Raw genomic sequence first — 17,511 nt, 5'->3', positions numbered from 1 at the left:
CACTAAGGCATTGGTTCCTACTGAGTTCAGTTTTTGAATTTAAAAAAAAAAGTAGATTAGACATGACATCTTCCAAAAGGAAAAAAGTGGGGGAGGGGGCAGCAGCCCCGGGAAAAAAAGGGGGAAATGCACACAATGACAATAAGTACTGAAAATTGTTATTGTGCCTCTACTCAGTTCAGTTTTGTAGTAATGTTGGATTCTTATTTCAGAGTGACTTTTCTTTTATCTATAATCTTTGATGATTCTCTTCTATTAGCCTTTAGTTTATTGGTCACTGTTAGCTTTTAATGACTTTAAAGGTAACAAATTATCAAATGTTGCTTCAAAATCTCACATTTGTTGACTATTGGTCAGTGTCTTTCCTTTACCTGGACTAGAGGGCCAAGCATGAAATTCTTACACAGGCAAAACTCCCCTCAGGGTTCATAGGTACTTTATCTATATAAGTCTCTTTGAAATTTGATCCACAGCATAAAAAATAAATCCTAGTGCAGATTATTTATTTGGTTAAAAATATCTCCAATGCAGATAGAGTATATTTCATGTCTAATATCAGGTGGTTTTTATATATTTATGAATACCTTTCTTGTTGATGTCAAATGATTTAAAACTGAGTACAACAGTGCAAGCAAGGCAGACCCATAGCTGTTGCAAGTCAAGGAAATAAACCCCAGTAGAGGTGAACTTTCTTATGTGCAATTCTTTCATAATAGGAATTCCAACACAATATGATATTAGATTGATAGATCTAGATCTAGATAGATATATAAATTGGAAAAAATTGTGAAATCATGATTTCATTGGTACAGACAACTTGGGTTGAGGAAACTCCCTCTACCAATGCAGATCCCTATCTCAGCAATTTATAGATTTGCCTGTAGGACTGGGAGGTTTAGCAGCTTGCACAGCCAGTATGTATCAAAGATGAGACTTGAACTCAGGTCTTCCTAACTCCAAGGTCAACTATGGATCCATTGGATCCACTAGGCTACCTTTGCATTCAAATTAATTTATCAGTTATCATTTAAGGTATTACAGATTGATTTCTGGAAGTAATAGGAACAAATGAAGGATCACATGAATACAAAGAGGATGACACGTTTCCATTTCCTCTCCAATTCTTCTTTGGGGGAAAATGTGTGTAACAATATTTTTTAAATGGACAAGGAGGGCTGGATTCTAAGTCTCTTAATTGCTAAATAACTTTGGACAAGTTGAACTCCATAAAATGGGATGATGACACCTCTCCCCTTTGGTTCACTTAGATATTGTGAGGTTAGGTAATACCTGTAATGCACTTTGAATTCCTTCAAGATAAATGTGATTTTGTCAATATTCTCCTTTGTGTTTAGGGTAATCATTGATGAAGCTTGTTTTAGATTATTAAAATTTCTCATTTCGACTACCAAGTTTTCAAACATCTAACCCAATTGAAGAGGGCAGGGAAATGCAAAACTCTCCAATAGAAACCTTTAGTATCACAGCATCACAAATGACATTTCTCAAACCTGAGAGGATTCTAAATATACTTGAGACATGCTAAACAAAGATATTTGATAGACAGATTCAAGAAACCACGTGTATGAAACTGGCAATAAAATTTGATCATACATAGATTGCAAAGTTTGGCATAACTTCTAATTCACCATAAACCCTATGGGTATTACTTAATCTTGTTCTTCCTTCTTTTAAGCTAATGGAGTTAATATTTAGTTAGTCCATGCTTTAGCATGTCATATATATAACAATATTGATTTTATTTTCCCTTGTCTGTTTTGTGACCTCACTAAAATGCTAAACATTATAAGGGAAGAGTCTGAGGTAGGAATCAACACAAGAAATGAGCAAAAATCCATGTCCCCACTGAAAGAGAAAAAATGATATGTTAATGTCCCACTTTGTTGAATTGATTTTTTTTTTGTATCAGGGCAGCATTATTTTTTAAAATCCATCATGAATTATGTCTTACCTGAATTTTAGAAAATTCTTGGTTCTCTTCATTATATAAAAATATAGCTTAGTAGTAGTAGTAATAGCAACAGCAGTAGCAGCATACATTTATGTAGCACTCAAGGCTTACAAAGTGCTTTACAAATATTATCTCATTTTATACTCATATCTATCCTGGAAGATAGCTTCTATTATTAACCCCATTTTGCAGTTGAGGAAACTGAGGCAAAGGTTAAATGACATGCTCAGGGTCACACAGCTAGGAAGTGTTTCTGAACTCAGGTCTTGCTAACTCTAGGTCCACTGTGCCACCTAGCTACAGTAGGTAAATTAATCCTTGTCCTCAACCAAATACAATTTTCCATTTTCTTTTTTAAAAAATCATCTATTCCAGAAATTATAGATTAAATAAAGATCAAGTGTTAACATCCCAGTTCCCTAGACAGTTGAGAGGTGTTTCTCTCTTTTCATAATGACTCCATAGAGATCTTCCAATGTTTCAAAGACAGAGACAGGGTCTAGCCTTAGGCTGAAGCTGATCATAAAAATCATAAAATGTCAATGCTACAAGAGACCCTAAAGAGAAGGGAAGTGACTTGCTCCAAGTCACATAGTCAGTCAATAGCAGGAATGAAACTAAAATAAATCTTAGATCTCACAATTTCCGGTCCAGGGCTCTTTCAACTAGAGCATATTGCCTTCTGATGAAAAGAGGCAGAATGGTTTGCAGGGATGGAGCAGGAAGGACACAATGGGCAGTGGCTCTGGAGACTACTTTTGATTCCATTTTTTTTTTTAGCCTTAGAGCCTCTTCATCTAAGATCTACTTCTTGTGCTATTGTACATGATGTTAGTAGTTACTACCTAACTGCAGCTACAGAACACCAGACATGGACATTTATCTACAAGCATCTGGATAGATGGCTGAATTTTTTACCCTTTTCGATTTTGAGCTTCCTATGGACATAGTATGAGGAAAAAATAACTTCATTTATTGAATTCACATTTTAACATGTGAATATATTTCTTAATATATGCTTTCCTATGTGACCAAATAAAACTCTGTCAGGAACAAGAATTAGATAGAGGAGTGAGACGAATATGAATCATTGAGAAGATAAAAGTATCAGGTTGGTGGAGAAGGGTTTTAAGAAGCAAGGATCTCTGGTAGCAAAAGTTCTGCAGACAAGTAAAAATTAGTAATGGAGTGAAGCCAGTCTAAACCAAAAGTCAGGAGAAATTAGTCTAGTCAATAAATGATATACTGGCCTTAATGCTGAGGAGATCTCAGTTCTAATCCCATCTCTACCAATTCAATTAATAACAACAACAACAATAGCAATAATAACTAACATTTTTTAGTGCTTTGAGTTTTACACTTAAGTGTGCTTCCAGCAACTGTCTAAAATTATAAATTTCAGAGAAAGGGCTGACCTGCATTTGTAGAAGAAGATTTCCTCACCCACTAGCATACTTCATTTACTAATGAGATCCTCGGTCCAGTCCCTATCTCTTTAAGGGTCACAAAGATTTTTACATGTATTATTTCATTTGAGCCTCACGACAATCCTGTGAAGTAGGTACTATTATTATCTCCGCTTTAGAGATGAGAGAGGTGACTTGCTCTGGGTGACACAACTAGTAAGTGTGTAAAGTCTGCCTGACCCCAAATCCAGCATTCTTGCCCAGTGCCTAATAGGTTCCAGACATTGTGCTACTGATTAGGAGTACAGAGACTACAAACAATTGAAACTGCCCTAAAGAAGCTTATAACTCTTGACCTTTCATTTAGTTCTTAGAAGAGAAGCTCTATAAACCTAAGGCATTAATGTTATCAGAAAGAAATGAAAGTTTATGAATTGAATCCTTGTTCTCATTTTAAAATCTAAACCCCTCGAGCATTTTTGCTTTGTTCGCTTGAAGAAATATTTTTTTTCAAATGTCACGTGGGAATAAAATTTTTAGTTTGGTCATTCCTCTGGTGAAACGTGAAGAATTTCATGGAGGAAGTAAAAATGCAGGCTAAGGTTTCATCAGAATGTACAGTCAGATCACAAATGTTGCTTGTAGAAAACTAGCAAGATCATGGAAGTGAGTGAACATTCCAGAAGCCTATTTGCTGAATTGGGATGAATTATAGATGGCATTTATTGATATTCCTATTATATGCTAGAAAAAAAATTCAATTCAGTTCAGTTCAACAAGTGTTTGTTGAGTGCCTACTATGTACCCATCCTTTCTAGGTACTATGGAGAATACAAGAGAAGCTCTCATTCTCAAGAAATTTGCATCTCAATTCATGAGATAAAGCTAACATGTACAAAAATATTGGAAAGCAGTAAATGACAGTTTATCTATCGGAATAAAAGAGACAGGAAGACCTGGGTTCAAATTATGTCTCTGACACTTACTAACCATATAACTTTGGGAAAATCATTGTATGTGAGTGTACCCTCAGAAAGCTCTGGGTTCTTGAAAGACAGCACCAACAAAGAAAACCCCGTTACTTAAAGGGGGTATCATTTTCTTCTTTAGATCTACTTTTCCTGGTTTACAAGGATTTTTACTATATACTGATGATATTTATCTCCCCCCTCCAACACCTTTTGCATTTCCAAGATCTAACCAGCTGTTGAGGACAGACATAGGAGTGGGGTCAAAGCACTTGTGGAGAATATTCTATCACCACTTACTGGGGACAGCAGAGATGGTAGAAAAGCTGAGAACATAGAGCTCTTGGATTTCTAGCCTATAGCTTACCTCTATCTAGTACTAAATTTGGTAGCTCTAGGACCCTTCTGCTATGGAATGATGTTAGCATCTACACTTAAGATGCATTCTCTAATGAAACAATATAAGTTATAAGCCATTTAAATAGCTAAGTAAAAATGTAAGTTTTCTCTATTAGTGTAGCTATACTCTTAAGCAAAAATAGCCAGTATTGTATATGCATTATATCCTTAAAAAAATCATTCATTTCTAAGTTTAGAGTATTAGACAGACTTCTGGGGTATTTCTTGGGCCATATTTCAAAATAGTCCTCTAAAGAAAGATGCTATTACCAATATAAATCATCTACCCTCTTATTAGTCTATGTAATTAGTTTTTAAATGTAATTTAAGACACTTGTACATTTTATTCTCATTTCAGAATTCTTTTTAAAGGAAGGAAAGGGGAGAGTAAACATTTCAATTTATGAATGGCCCCCCAATCTAAGGTTTCACTAATTTGACATTTTAAAGCTCATCTAACCTGCTAAAATGTTTACAAAAATTGCACGTGCACCATCAGTTAAATCAAATATGTTTTGTTGTTTTTTTAATCTAGTATTAAACTAATGTCTTCTGGGTTTTTTTTTAACCATATGGAAAACATTAGCAGTACTAGTGAATAAACAAATCCAAGCTCCCAAAGGTCATTTTTAACCACAGTTAACAATCTGGTTTCCACTGATTGAAAATATGCCGAAAAACAAGAGTCCAGTAAAATATATACAAAATGCAGCAGAAGAAGCTTGCTTGGATTTATTTATCAAAAGTTTAACCATTTTAAAAAAAATCCCCTTGTAACAGAAACATCTGAATCTCCCGAGCACTGTAATGGCAGATTTTACCCAGAAGGAGCAGAGACATATTAACATGAAATAGACACTGATGCAAAATAAAGCTTTCATGAAGCTGTATCATGAAAAACAGAAATTAGTATTATCAGTGCATTTGCTTCAGTTTCCATTTGCCAGTTAAGTAGTCAGGCGTATTCATATCCACATAGAGCACTAGGTATGAATAGGAAAGGAAATGGCTTTTCTGAAAACATTCTATTTAAATTCTCAAATTTAATTCTTTTACTGAAATGTACTACTTTAAGAGAAACGGCATCCATAGTACATATCTTATGACCAATAGGGATATCGGTTCTAATAATAAGAGCTTCCATTTATGTGGTGCTTTAAGGTATTACAAGAACCTGTATACCACATCTCATTTGATTGCACAAATAGAAGATGGTGACTCAAGCGCAGTTTTCAAAGAATAAACTTCCTCATTAAAACTAAATAAAATGAAAATTAGTGCTTAAATTTTAGAGACATATTTTCATCTGTGCATCAAGGGTATGTGAATTGTATTCCAAAGGCAGGTATACCTAATTCAAAGTATTAATATTGTACATTCTATGTACTTGCAGATATGTATTCATGTGCATGTATATTACAGATATGCATAACCAATTGAATTGATAAAATTCAATTCACTTAAACAAACATTCATAATGCACCTATATGCAAGCACTACACCTTGGAATCCTATCAGGAATTTAAAATTCTTCACAGACACTTCCTTATTATTTTCATATTGTACAGAAAAGGAAAGTGAATAAGTAAGGTTAAAGGACGTATGAAAACCAGAGAAAAAAACATCAAAAGCATGATGCCTCATATTTTACTCTGCCCTGTATTTGAAAGTGGACTTTAAAGATTCTATTGCTATTTTTACAAACCCAAACGTGGCAACAAAATAGGGGAAACCTTTTCCCCCCAACTAGATCTAAGTCCTTGGTCTCTATGTGATGAGTGGGATAGCCCTTTATGGTATTTATGATGATTGCCCCAGATGTCAGGGATACTGTGGATAGCTTCGTTGGGAGAAGCCCATGGTCACTATAGAGCAAGCGTTGACTTTTCCTTCATTGCTGCAGCCTCCGCCTCAGCTTTGGTTGTATCTGCCAGTATTCTTAGAGGCATAATTCTATTCCATACTAACAACAACAAAAGATGCAGAAATAATGAGGGAGAAATTGTTCATTTGCTTGTTTTTTTGGTTCAAAGCTATGATTGCAATTCAACTTCCATGAAGGAAACACCCTCAATCAATGCAGATCTGCAGTGGTTCTGAGACTTATATTCTTAGAAGGTTTCTTGAGGACCCTCAGAGGACAGGACTTGAAACCAGGACTTCTGACCATGAAGCCAACTCTTGATCCACTATCCCATGCTGCCTGATGAATTCTAGTCTATCCACAGAGTTTGCCTTTTCAGAAATAAGAAGCTTAGCAATGATGGACATACATTTGGTCAGTGAACACTTACTAAGCACCTACTCTGTAACAGGCACAGAAGTGGGTACCAAGTTTAGCTAAGACAAGGCCCTTGCTCTTATGGACCTTGAAGCCCTCATCCATCTAATCATGCAGGTTCACAACTTGCAAATAATCCTTTACTCTTCCCTCTTTCTCATTCCAGCAACAAGAAAGTTGCAAAACCTTGTCAACTGTACTTCCAAAATACCTCTTAAATATAAATCCTTCTTCCCAATCAGGCCCTCGTCATACCTTTCCTAGATTTTTGCCATCCATCCCACACACAACCCAGTACATAATCTTCCTAAGGCACAGATCTGACCTTGTAATGTCCTTAGTCAAAAGTCGTCAATTATTCCCTATTAAATTTTGGTTAAAATATAAATCTCCTAACCTCACATTTAAATCCATCCACCATTGGGGTCCCACTTAACCTTGTAAGACATTTCATAATTTTCCCCTTCATGAAATCTCTAGCCAACTCTCCTACATTCATACCTTTCTTTACTTAGGCTCTCCTCCATATTGTATATGAGGTCAAACAATGGATGTTGGCTTTGCTGGACCTTTTTTTCCTTTTTATAAACTTTTAGTACAAGGGGAGATTTTCTGGGTGGAGGGGAGAAAAAGGCTTCATGCCTAGCTTTATCTTTTAGCTTTCTTCAAGGCTCAACTCCAGTGCTGTCTTAGGTTTCCCAGCTTCCCCAAGTTGCTAGTTCTGTCTCTTCAAATTACTTTGCATTAACTTATCTTTTTTTTATTACATCTGTATCCTTCTAGTAGAATGTAAGCTCTTTGAGTACAGAGACTATTTCATTTTTGTCTTTGTATTTCCAGCTATGCCTAGCACAGTGCCTGTCACATATTAGTCACTTTATAAAGATTTGTTGGATTGGATTGAATTAAATATTGGAAGATAAATGTACTAGGGAGGTGAAAAACAAAATGCTAATTGATGTCTTAGGGAGAAAGTGTGACCAGCCCAGGAATGGGAAAAAACTTAATGGAGATAATAGCACCTGAGTTGAATCATAAGAAATGAGTAAGAAACTATAGGCAAAGAAATAGAGAAAGGACATTCTAGGAATAGGATGTGAGCAAAGGCATGGGTATGGAATATTATAATGAGCAAAGACTTGGGGGGTGGGAAAGCATCAGTTTTTCTGAACATAAAGTCCATGTTATAGAAGAGTATTGGATAAGGCTGGAAAGGCAAGGTGGTGCCAGATTATAGAGGGTTTTTTTGTTTGTTTGTTTTAGGGCAAAGGAGTTTGAATTTTGCTCATGAATCGATGGAAAGCCACCAGACAGAGTTTTTTTTTTTGTCTTTTTGTTTATTGGAGTCTTTTGTTTATACATCACTCTGATGCTTACCACCTGTATGACCTTGGGCAAGTCACTTAACCAATCTGGGCTTCAGTTTCTTTATATGTAAAATGTGGGGATTAGACCAAATGGCTCTGAGGTTCTTTTTATCTCTTGATCTGTCGTCCTATGATTCTATAATCCTATGTTCCTCTCTCCACACTCAGCAAGCCTTTACTAATAAGTACTAAAACATTTTTAAAGTTTAGCAAACCCAAACTTTTCCACACAGAATTCCACACCTGTCATCCCCCACCTCTCCAGTACAAGAAGGAAGGATATATTTTCTCAACTCTTCTCCGAGCCAACGTTGGCCATTATAAGTACAGGAAGGTCCATTTCATTTTATCGTTCTTTCCTTTTGCATTAGTCATTATGTCTATCGTTTTCCTGGTTTTCCACTGAAGACTTTGAGCAAAAGAATGAAAATAACTAGATCTATGGACAGGATAGATAATTCTAGTGGCACTATTAGGTGTTGGAGAAAGGAGTGATCAGAGGAGAGGAGGGGAGTAGAAAGAGAGGAGAGAGGAAAGGACAGGGGAGAAAAGGCCAGGAGAGGGCACGACGGGACAGAAGAACTACTATCACAGTAGGGACCAATACCAACTTGGCAACTATTAGAATAAAGAGGAGTATTCCAGGGATACAATTGACTAGTTATGAGTGGTAAGGGAGAGGAAAGGATTAAAGATAGCAAAGTTATGAACATGGAAGGTAGAAAAGTGTCACAGGTTAAAATAGTGAAGTCAGAAGAAGCCACAGGTGTAGGGGACAAATCATAAGCTTGGTTTGGGACACACTAAGTTTGAGATGGCCATGTCATAATGTCAGTTCCCAGAATCAGGGAAGCTAACTTCAATTTGCGCCTCAGATACTACCTGAGTGTCCCCAAGCATATAACTTAACTTCTCTGGGGCTCAGTTTCCTCATCTATAAAATGAGGGGGTTGGACCAGATGACCTCTGAGGTCTAGAACTATGATCCTCTAATCCAGAAGTTCGTCACCTTTTTTGTATCATAGACCCCCACTTGGCAGTCTGGTGAAGCCTATGAAACCCTTCTCCGAATAAGGTTTTTAAATGCATAAAATAAAGTACATAGGATTATAAAGGAAACCAATTATTTTTAAATACAATAATCTATTATGTTTGTGTATGTGTATGTATATACATATATGTACATGTATCTATATATATATAATATATATATATATATATGTATATGTGTGTGTGTTTGTTCATAGACTCCAGGTTAAGAACCCCTGCTCTGGTCAGATATGTGAATCTGGAATCCACAGAAAGGTCATGGCTGGAATTGCAGACTCAAAATTCATCTATATAGAGACAGCATTTGAAAGAATGGGAGTCAACAAGATCATCACTGCATAGTGTTGAGAGAGAAGAGACACTTCAAGTCTTATGATTATATAGCTAGGTTTACATAACCCTCAAACATCCAGATGAAAATGGAAAATTCAATCAGCTTTGTGAAAAAAACTGAAAAACTGAATTATCCGGTTATCTGAATAATTGAATTTTTCAGCCTTCATTAGATGTTCTGAGTTATGTTGATGAAGTTTGTGACTAAATATCAATACTTTTCTATAGCTGTCATCCATCCCCTTATTTAGTATGTAACCAGGAAAATAAGTACAAGTATAATTTAGCCTTTGTCTATATAGTACAAATTTCTTATTTTAGGGGTTTTGGTTTTTTGGTCAAACATAAATAATCAGATGGCTATGGGCAAACAGCTGAAATATATTTAGCAATAAATACCATATGATGATTTAATCAGGTTTTTTTTTAAATTTTCAGTTGGGAAAAATTTCCAGCTTTAAAAGTTCTCTCCAACTCACATCTGAATCTCCCCTCTTCCATATTTTTCTCAATACCCAAGATTTGGATAGACCAAAAGGAAAAGAAAACCTTTCCCCATTCAACCCTTTCTTTGCCAAACATTTCTACTATTTCAGAATCCACTGTTTCTGTAGGGGTTAGTATTCCTGTATTAATATGCAAATGAAATCATATATTTAAAGCACTTTAGAAACCTTAAGGTGACATATATATGTCAGTTGTTGTTACTATTATGGGCATAGGCATGGACAAAGCATGGGCTTTCTGCGCCAACACACTTAGACCCAACTCTGTATATCCATAGATCTGGGTAAAAAATTTTGACTCTATTTCTGCCAAGAGGTTTTGTGTTTTGTTTTTTTTTCTCAAATCCAAAAAACAAATCATTTTGATTTTTCAAGTCAATACCTGGTTTTACTCCCACCTCTGGCCCTAGTATTTAATCACTTGAAAATATAACAAAGCTTTTTAATAAGGCCATGAATGAAAGGTAAAGACAAGAATTTCACATCACTGAGCTGTCATTCATAGGCTAAAATCTGCCTTCATTTTCTTCTTATTCCTAATGGTTTCAAGTGAAAAAACTGCACAGGTAAATGAGGACAACATTAGAAATGAGTATTTCTAACCCACCACTTGATGTTAAATAAGCCTTTTTAAAAGATTTTCAAAGAAAATGAAAAGCAAAACTATGAGAAAATAATTTTTTTCAATAATATTTTTCTTCCTTTTATTAAGGTGAACACACACAAGAAACAAATTCACCACATTCACTCAAAAAGGATGTAGAAAATATGGGAAAAGGTAAAAAAAAAGTTTTAATTCTATAAAACTTCATAGTTTTAAAAGATTGTAGAGATAATAGGAGGATATTTTTGTTCTGCACCATATTTTAGACTTGACAAGCAACATATGAATAATATATGGACCATTGGGTGTATATAATTGAGATTAATGCATACATATCAATCAATACATGACACTGTAATATGATACTTTAAAATAATACATTACATTGATTTATATTCATGGATTTCTGCACAAAATCCATCCTGTGTCTATGCAACACTTTTTAAACTGGTAAAATATTTTGTCTTATAATAATAAATTGCCATGTAGAACAGTTCTCTGGAGGGTTATTTGTAAAGATTAGTAAAATGACTCTTCTTTTTTCTTTATTAGAAGAACTTCAGAAGGTTTTGTTTGAACAAATAGACTTACGGAGGAGACTAGAACAAGAATTCCAAGTGTTAAAAGGAAATGCATCTTTTCCAGTGTTCAGTAAGAAATCATTTCTATTTCATTGTCTTCATGATATTTCCTAATATTCCATGGCTAAGGTTTCTATAGAGGCTGCATGGCAAAGGGGAAGGCATGCTGGATTTGAGGTCAAAGGAGTTGGCTCCAAATCCTAGCTCCACCATCGACTACTTACACAACCTTATAGTACCACTCGTACTCTGATTAGACAGGCCTGATTCCCTCACAGGGATGTCATAGTACATACTTGTAATTTAATTTGTAATCATTTTAAATTAAATCAGTTTGTGGGGAGGTTTGTGTCATTTTGTTTTTAGAATTTTATCATCAACCTTCCTCCCACGCCCATTACAGACAGGTCATTGTGGAGCATCACAAAGCTAGAATTGGTATCCCTTAAAATTTAAGCAGTGAATTGACACCCAGAAAAGAGCTTTTCAATAGTCGTGGTACCACTGATGCTCCAACTATGAAGGTCCTAGACCTTGAGTGTTAATTTCAATGCAACTACAAGACTTGCTTCAGTCTTGAATTACACCAGCTTCACCATAAGTGAATAATGTAGTAACCACTGAACACTAATAAAGCCTGAGAAAAAGGGAGAGACGAAATAACTAAATGGTGAAGAAAAAAACAGGCTAGGGAAGGAACACTGATAGAAGTTCATTAGCCATCATTTCCCTTTTTGGCCCTGGGAGGAGAAGTGTGGTTTGGGAATTCCAGTGACTAGGCATAAGAGGAAGATAGGTGGAGCTCAAGAATCAGGCAGGATGAATGTCAGGGGTAGGGAATCTGTGGCTTTGAGGCCACATGTGGCCTTCTAGGCCTTTTGACTGAGTCCAAGTTTTACTGAACAAACCTTTAATGAAGGGGATTTATTCTGTGAAGTTTGAATCCAGTCAAAGGGCCACACTTGAGGACCTAGAGGGCCGCCTGTGGCCTCCAAGCCACAGGTTCCCCACCCCGGGTATAGTAATAGAGATAGACTGATCAACAGAAAGGAGAGCAGGATAATCAGTAGCTCTTGAAGGTGAAATGAGGGACTTGCCCAAGGTCACAAAGTTAGATAATGGTGCAACTAGGACTTGACCCCAGGTCTCCTTACTTAGGCCATATTTCTACACCACAAAAAAATAGATATATTTTAAAGGAAGCCTAGACTAAGTAGATTTCTTAAAATGGACCAGAAAAAAAAGTTGGATGACATTGAATAAATCTGCCATCTAAGGACAAATAAAAATCAGTAAGTTATCCCTGTAAGAGGAGATATTGACATCCCAGTTGTCAAAATGGCTTAATCTCATGTTTCTGTCTTGGACCCCTGCATACAGGGAGATCAATTGTCTTTTGATCCCTCACATATGTTTCCCCATTTCCCCATGAAATCAATATTGGCACAATTTATCTCATTTGGGTTAAAAAAAACGACGTTGCTTATTTTTAAGTAAACAATTTGTAACTTTTCACATGATTATCCTTATTAACTCAGACAATGCAAAGTATTTGCAAGATAATATTGTTTAAAAAAATAGAAAGAAAATTGTATAGTAACACCTGCCAGTTTCAATTCAAGCCTATCATTTATCCTTTTGATGTACACTAAAATGAATACTCTGTCATCACCATGTATATAAACACTCCAATTAAACCACATAAAATGCACTCTTTTTCCATCTGCATCATATTCCACTGACCAAGGAAGTGGCATGTATGTACCCAAGCTTGAATTATATGTGGTTTAGACACACCACAAAAGAGCAGTCAATTTTACCCCTGATTAAAATAGCAAATATGTATTATGTGCTCTTTAACAGAAGGTGAGGGGCCATAAGACTGGCTGACAGATTTAGATTTACTCAAATGAAGTAGCATAAGGGGAAAACCAAACTTAGTAAAAAGAAAGAAAGAAAGAAATAGCCTATCCAGGAAGCAAGAAAACATAAAAGAATCCCCTTGAGAGGTTTTAGTAGGAGGCGGCATTCCAGGAATTACAGTATGAACAAAGGTTTCATGAACAGTGGACACAGAAGCAAAACCATTACATTTAAAATGTAGGCCCCCAGAGACCACCCACATTGAGTTAAGAGGTTGCTTTCCACAGTTGGGTCCAAGACTCCTGAACTTACACCAATTTCATGTAAGGGTTTCTAGGATAAAAGATATTCTTAGATCAAGAGGATTAGAAACCAAGGGGTAAGAGAAGCACGTATTTTAATTTGGTGCTGGTATATATATATATATATACACATACACACATATGTGTATGTAGACATGTATATGTGTGTATGTGTCTGTACATATGTATACATGTATATGATTACCTAGATATACATATATCAAGAGGAAAAGAAATTGTGTGAGGGGATATTAACCTAGAGATATTTACTATATATACATATATGTATATACATACATATACATATATCTATATATCTCTATCTACCTATCTATATTAAATGTTTGATAAAGTTTTATTGATCCATTTTGTGGGGTTTTGGTCATTTCTGGACATGCCCCCTCCCATGTGACAAAGAAAAATAGTTTGACAAAACTAACAGATATATTGATCATGTCTGACAGTGTTTGAAATAACCTATAACATAGTTCCTGTCTCCCATCCATTGAAAGCAAGAGAACGTATTTCATTATCAACCCTCCAGGACCAAGATTAACCATTGCATTTAATCCGATATAAGTTGCCTTTCAGTGTTATTTTCATCTACATTATTGCAGTTGTGTTATATATAGTTCTCTTGGATCTGATTTCTTCATTCTGTATCAATTCATACAAGTTTTCCAAACTTTCTTTAATTCCTTGTTTTTATCATTTCTTATAACCCAATGGTATTGCATTATGTCATTTACCACAATTTGTCCAACAATTCCTTAATTAACAGACATCCACTTCGTTTCCAGTTTTTTCTAGCACAAAAGTGCTGCTATGATTATTTTGGTATATATGGGATACTTCCTGGTGTCTTTAACTTCTTTATACTATATGTAAAGTAAGAGTTGGATCAAAAAGTATGAATAGCTTAGTGACTTTTCTCACATTAATTCTCAATTATTTCTAGAGTAATTTAACCAATTTCCATTTCTACCAACAGTGTATTAGTGGGTTTATTTTCCCTAAGCCCTTTCAGCATTGACTACATCCATTTTTATCATTTTTGCCAATTTTACAGGTGTGAGGTTAAACTGACAGATATTTTCCCCAATACATTTTTATTTCATTAAATATTTCTCAATTACATGTAAAAAAATTAACATTCTTTTTATTTTAAGTTCCAAATTCTTTCCTCCCTCCCTTTCTCTCTCCCTTCCCCCTTCCTTGAGAAGGCAAGCAATTTGATATAGATTGTACATGTGAAGTCATGCAAAATATATTTACATATTAGCCATGTTGCACAGAGAACACAGTCAAAAAAAAGAAAAATAAAGAAAGTAAAAAAGTATGCCTCCATCTGCATTCAGACTCCAATAGTTCTTTCTCTGGAAGTGGATAACATTTTTCATCATAAGAACTTTGGAATTGTCTTGGACTATTGTATTGATCAGAGTAGCTAAGTCATTCATAGTTAGTCATCATACAATATTGCTATTACTTGTGTACAATGTTCTCCTGATTCTGCTCACTTCACTTTGTATCAGTTCATGTTAGTCTTCGTAGGATTTTCTGAAATGATCCTGCTCATCATTTCTTTCTTTTTAAAAAATTATTATTTATTTATTTTTAACATTTTTCTATTTGAATTTTGAGTTCAAATTCTCTCCCTCCCTCTCTTTCTCCACCCACTGAGAAGGCAAGCAATATGATATCAATTATACATGTGAAATCATGCAAAATATATTTCCACATTAGCCATATTTTTAAGAAAGCAGGAAAATAAAGAAAGTGAGAACATTATACCTCAATTTGCACTCAGAGTTCATCAGTTCTCTCTCTGGAGGTGGATAGAATTTTTTCATCTTGAGTCCTTTGGAATTGTTTTGGATCATTGTACTGATCAAGATAGCCAAGTCTTTCACAGTTGATCATCATTTTAACATTGCTATTACTATGTACAATGATTTCCTATTCTCACTTCACTTTGTACCAGTTCATATAGTTCTTGCCAGGTTTTTTTTTTTTCTGAAACCACACTCCTCATCATTTCCCACAACACAATTGTACTCTATCACAATCATATGCCACAACTTGTTCAGCCATTCCCCCATTTGATGGGCATCTCCTCAATTTCTAATTCTGTGCCATCACATAAAAAGTTGCCCTAAATAGTTTTGTACATATATGTCCTTTCCCTTTTTTTATCTCTTTGGGATCCAGATCTAGTAGTGGCATTGCTGGGTCAAAGGGTATGCACAGTTTTATAGCCCTTTGGCTCTAGTTTCAAATTGTTCTCCAAAATGTTTGGACCAGTTCACCACTCCAACAAGAGTTTAAGTGTACCTATTTTCCCCTCATCTCCTCCAGCATTTGTCATTTCTGATAGGTGGGAGGTGGTACCCAGAGTTGTTTTAATTTGCCTTTTTCTAACAATAGTGATTTAGAGTATTTTTTCATATGACTACAGATAGCTTTTATTTCTTCTTCTGAAAACTGCCAGTTTATATCCTTTGACCATTTATCAATTGGGAAATGGTTTTTATTTTTATAAGTTTGACTCAATTCTATATTCAGTATATATTTTGGGGGAAAATGAGGTCTTTATCAGAGAAATTTACTGTAATTTTTTTATATTACTTCATTGTCTACAGTAAAGTGTAGTTTCCCTGATTATCCCTTTAAATTAGATCTATTTTTGCTTTTGCTTCATCTTGAGATCATGATTGCTACCTCTGCCCTTTTTTTTTTAATTCACCTGAAGCATATTAGATTCTGTGTGCATCTTTCTATTTCAAGTTTCTTGTAAACAATATATTGTTGAATTCTGGTTTCTAATCCATTCTGGTATCCTCTCCCATTTTATGGGCGGGCTTATCCCATTCACATTCACAGTTATGATTATTGCGTATTTCCCTCTATCCCATTTTCTTCTGTTTCTTCTGTCTTTTTATCCTGTCCCTCCTCAAAAGTCTATTTTGCTTCTAACCACTGCCTCCCTTAATCTGTCCTCTCTTTTATCATTTCCCCTTTTCTCTTATCTTTGACCCCTCCTATTTCCTATTGGCAAAGTCACACTTCTATACACAACTGCGTATATACATGTGTATATAAATATGTGTCTGTATGTGTATATACACATATAGTCTTCCCTCTGTAAACTAATTCTGATAAGAGTGAGATTCAAGCATTACCTGCCACTCCCCATTTCCCCTCCACTGCAAAAATTCTTCCTTGTACACCTATTTTATGTGAGAAAAATTTCTGCTTTCTACTTTTCTATTCTCCCTTCTCCCAGTGCATTCATCTTCCTTACCTCTTCATTTTTTTTTTGGAGATCATTCCAACATAATCGACTTATACCCACACTCTCTGTCTATGTAAACTCCTTTTAACTGCCTTAATAATAATAAAGTTCTTAGGAGTTACATATTTCATCTTCCCATATAGGAATGTAAACAATTTAACTTTATGATTACTCTTTCATGTTTACTTGTTTATGCTTCTCTTGAATCTTGTGTTTGAATGTCAAATATTCTATTCAGCTCTGGTCTTTTCATCAGGAATGCTTATAAGTCTTTGATTTCATTAAATACCCATTTCCCCCCTGAAGGATTATACTGTTTTGATGGGTAAATTATTCCTGGTTGTAATGCTAGCTCCTCTGCCTTCCAGAGTATCATCTTCCAAACCCTCTGCTCCTTTAATCTGGAAGCCATTAAATCTTGTAGTATCCTTGCTGTGGTTTCATAATATTTGAATTGTTTCTTTTTGGCTGCTTGAGTTCTCTTTGACCTGGAAGCTTTGGAATTTGGCTATAATATTCCTGGGAGTTTCCATTTTGAGATCTCTTTCACAAGTTAATCAATGGAATCTTTCAATTTCTATTTT

The 17,511-nt window shown here is 35.2% G+C and overlaps 1 protein-coding gene across 1 annotated transcript in view; it reads left to right on the top strand.

The window, feature by feature from the left end:
* Positions 1-17,511, top strand: part of SKOR2 (SKI family transcriptional corepressor 2) — a 51,034-nt gene that overhangs the window by 11,816 nt on the left and 21,707 nt on the right. The window contains exons 5-6 of the mRNA XM_027869141.1: positions 10,995-11,060; positions 11,439-11,537. Of these exons, the coding sequence (XP_027724942.1) occupies positions 10,995-11,060; positions 11,439-11,537 (165 nt within the window). The remainder of the gene's footprint in view (positions 1-10,994; positions 11,061-11,438; positions 11,538-17,511) is intronic.

Source organism: Vombatus ursinus, unplaced genomic scaffold (assembly GCF_900497805.2).
Source record: "Vombatus ursinus unplaced genomic scaffold, bare-nosed wombat genome assembly UNPS02014791.1, whole genome shotgun sequence".
NCBI lineage: Eukaryota > Metazoa > Chordata > Mammalia > Diprotodontia > Vombatidae > Vombatus > Vombatus ursinus.
The sequence above is the reverse complement of the archived record's forward strand: the minus strand, read 5'-3'. Positions and strand labels throughout refer to the sequence as shown.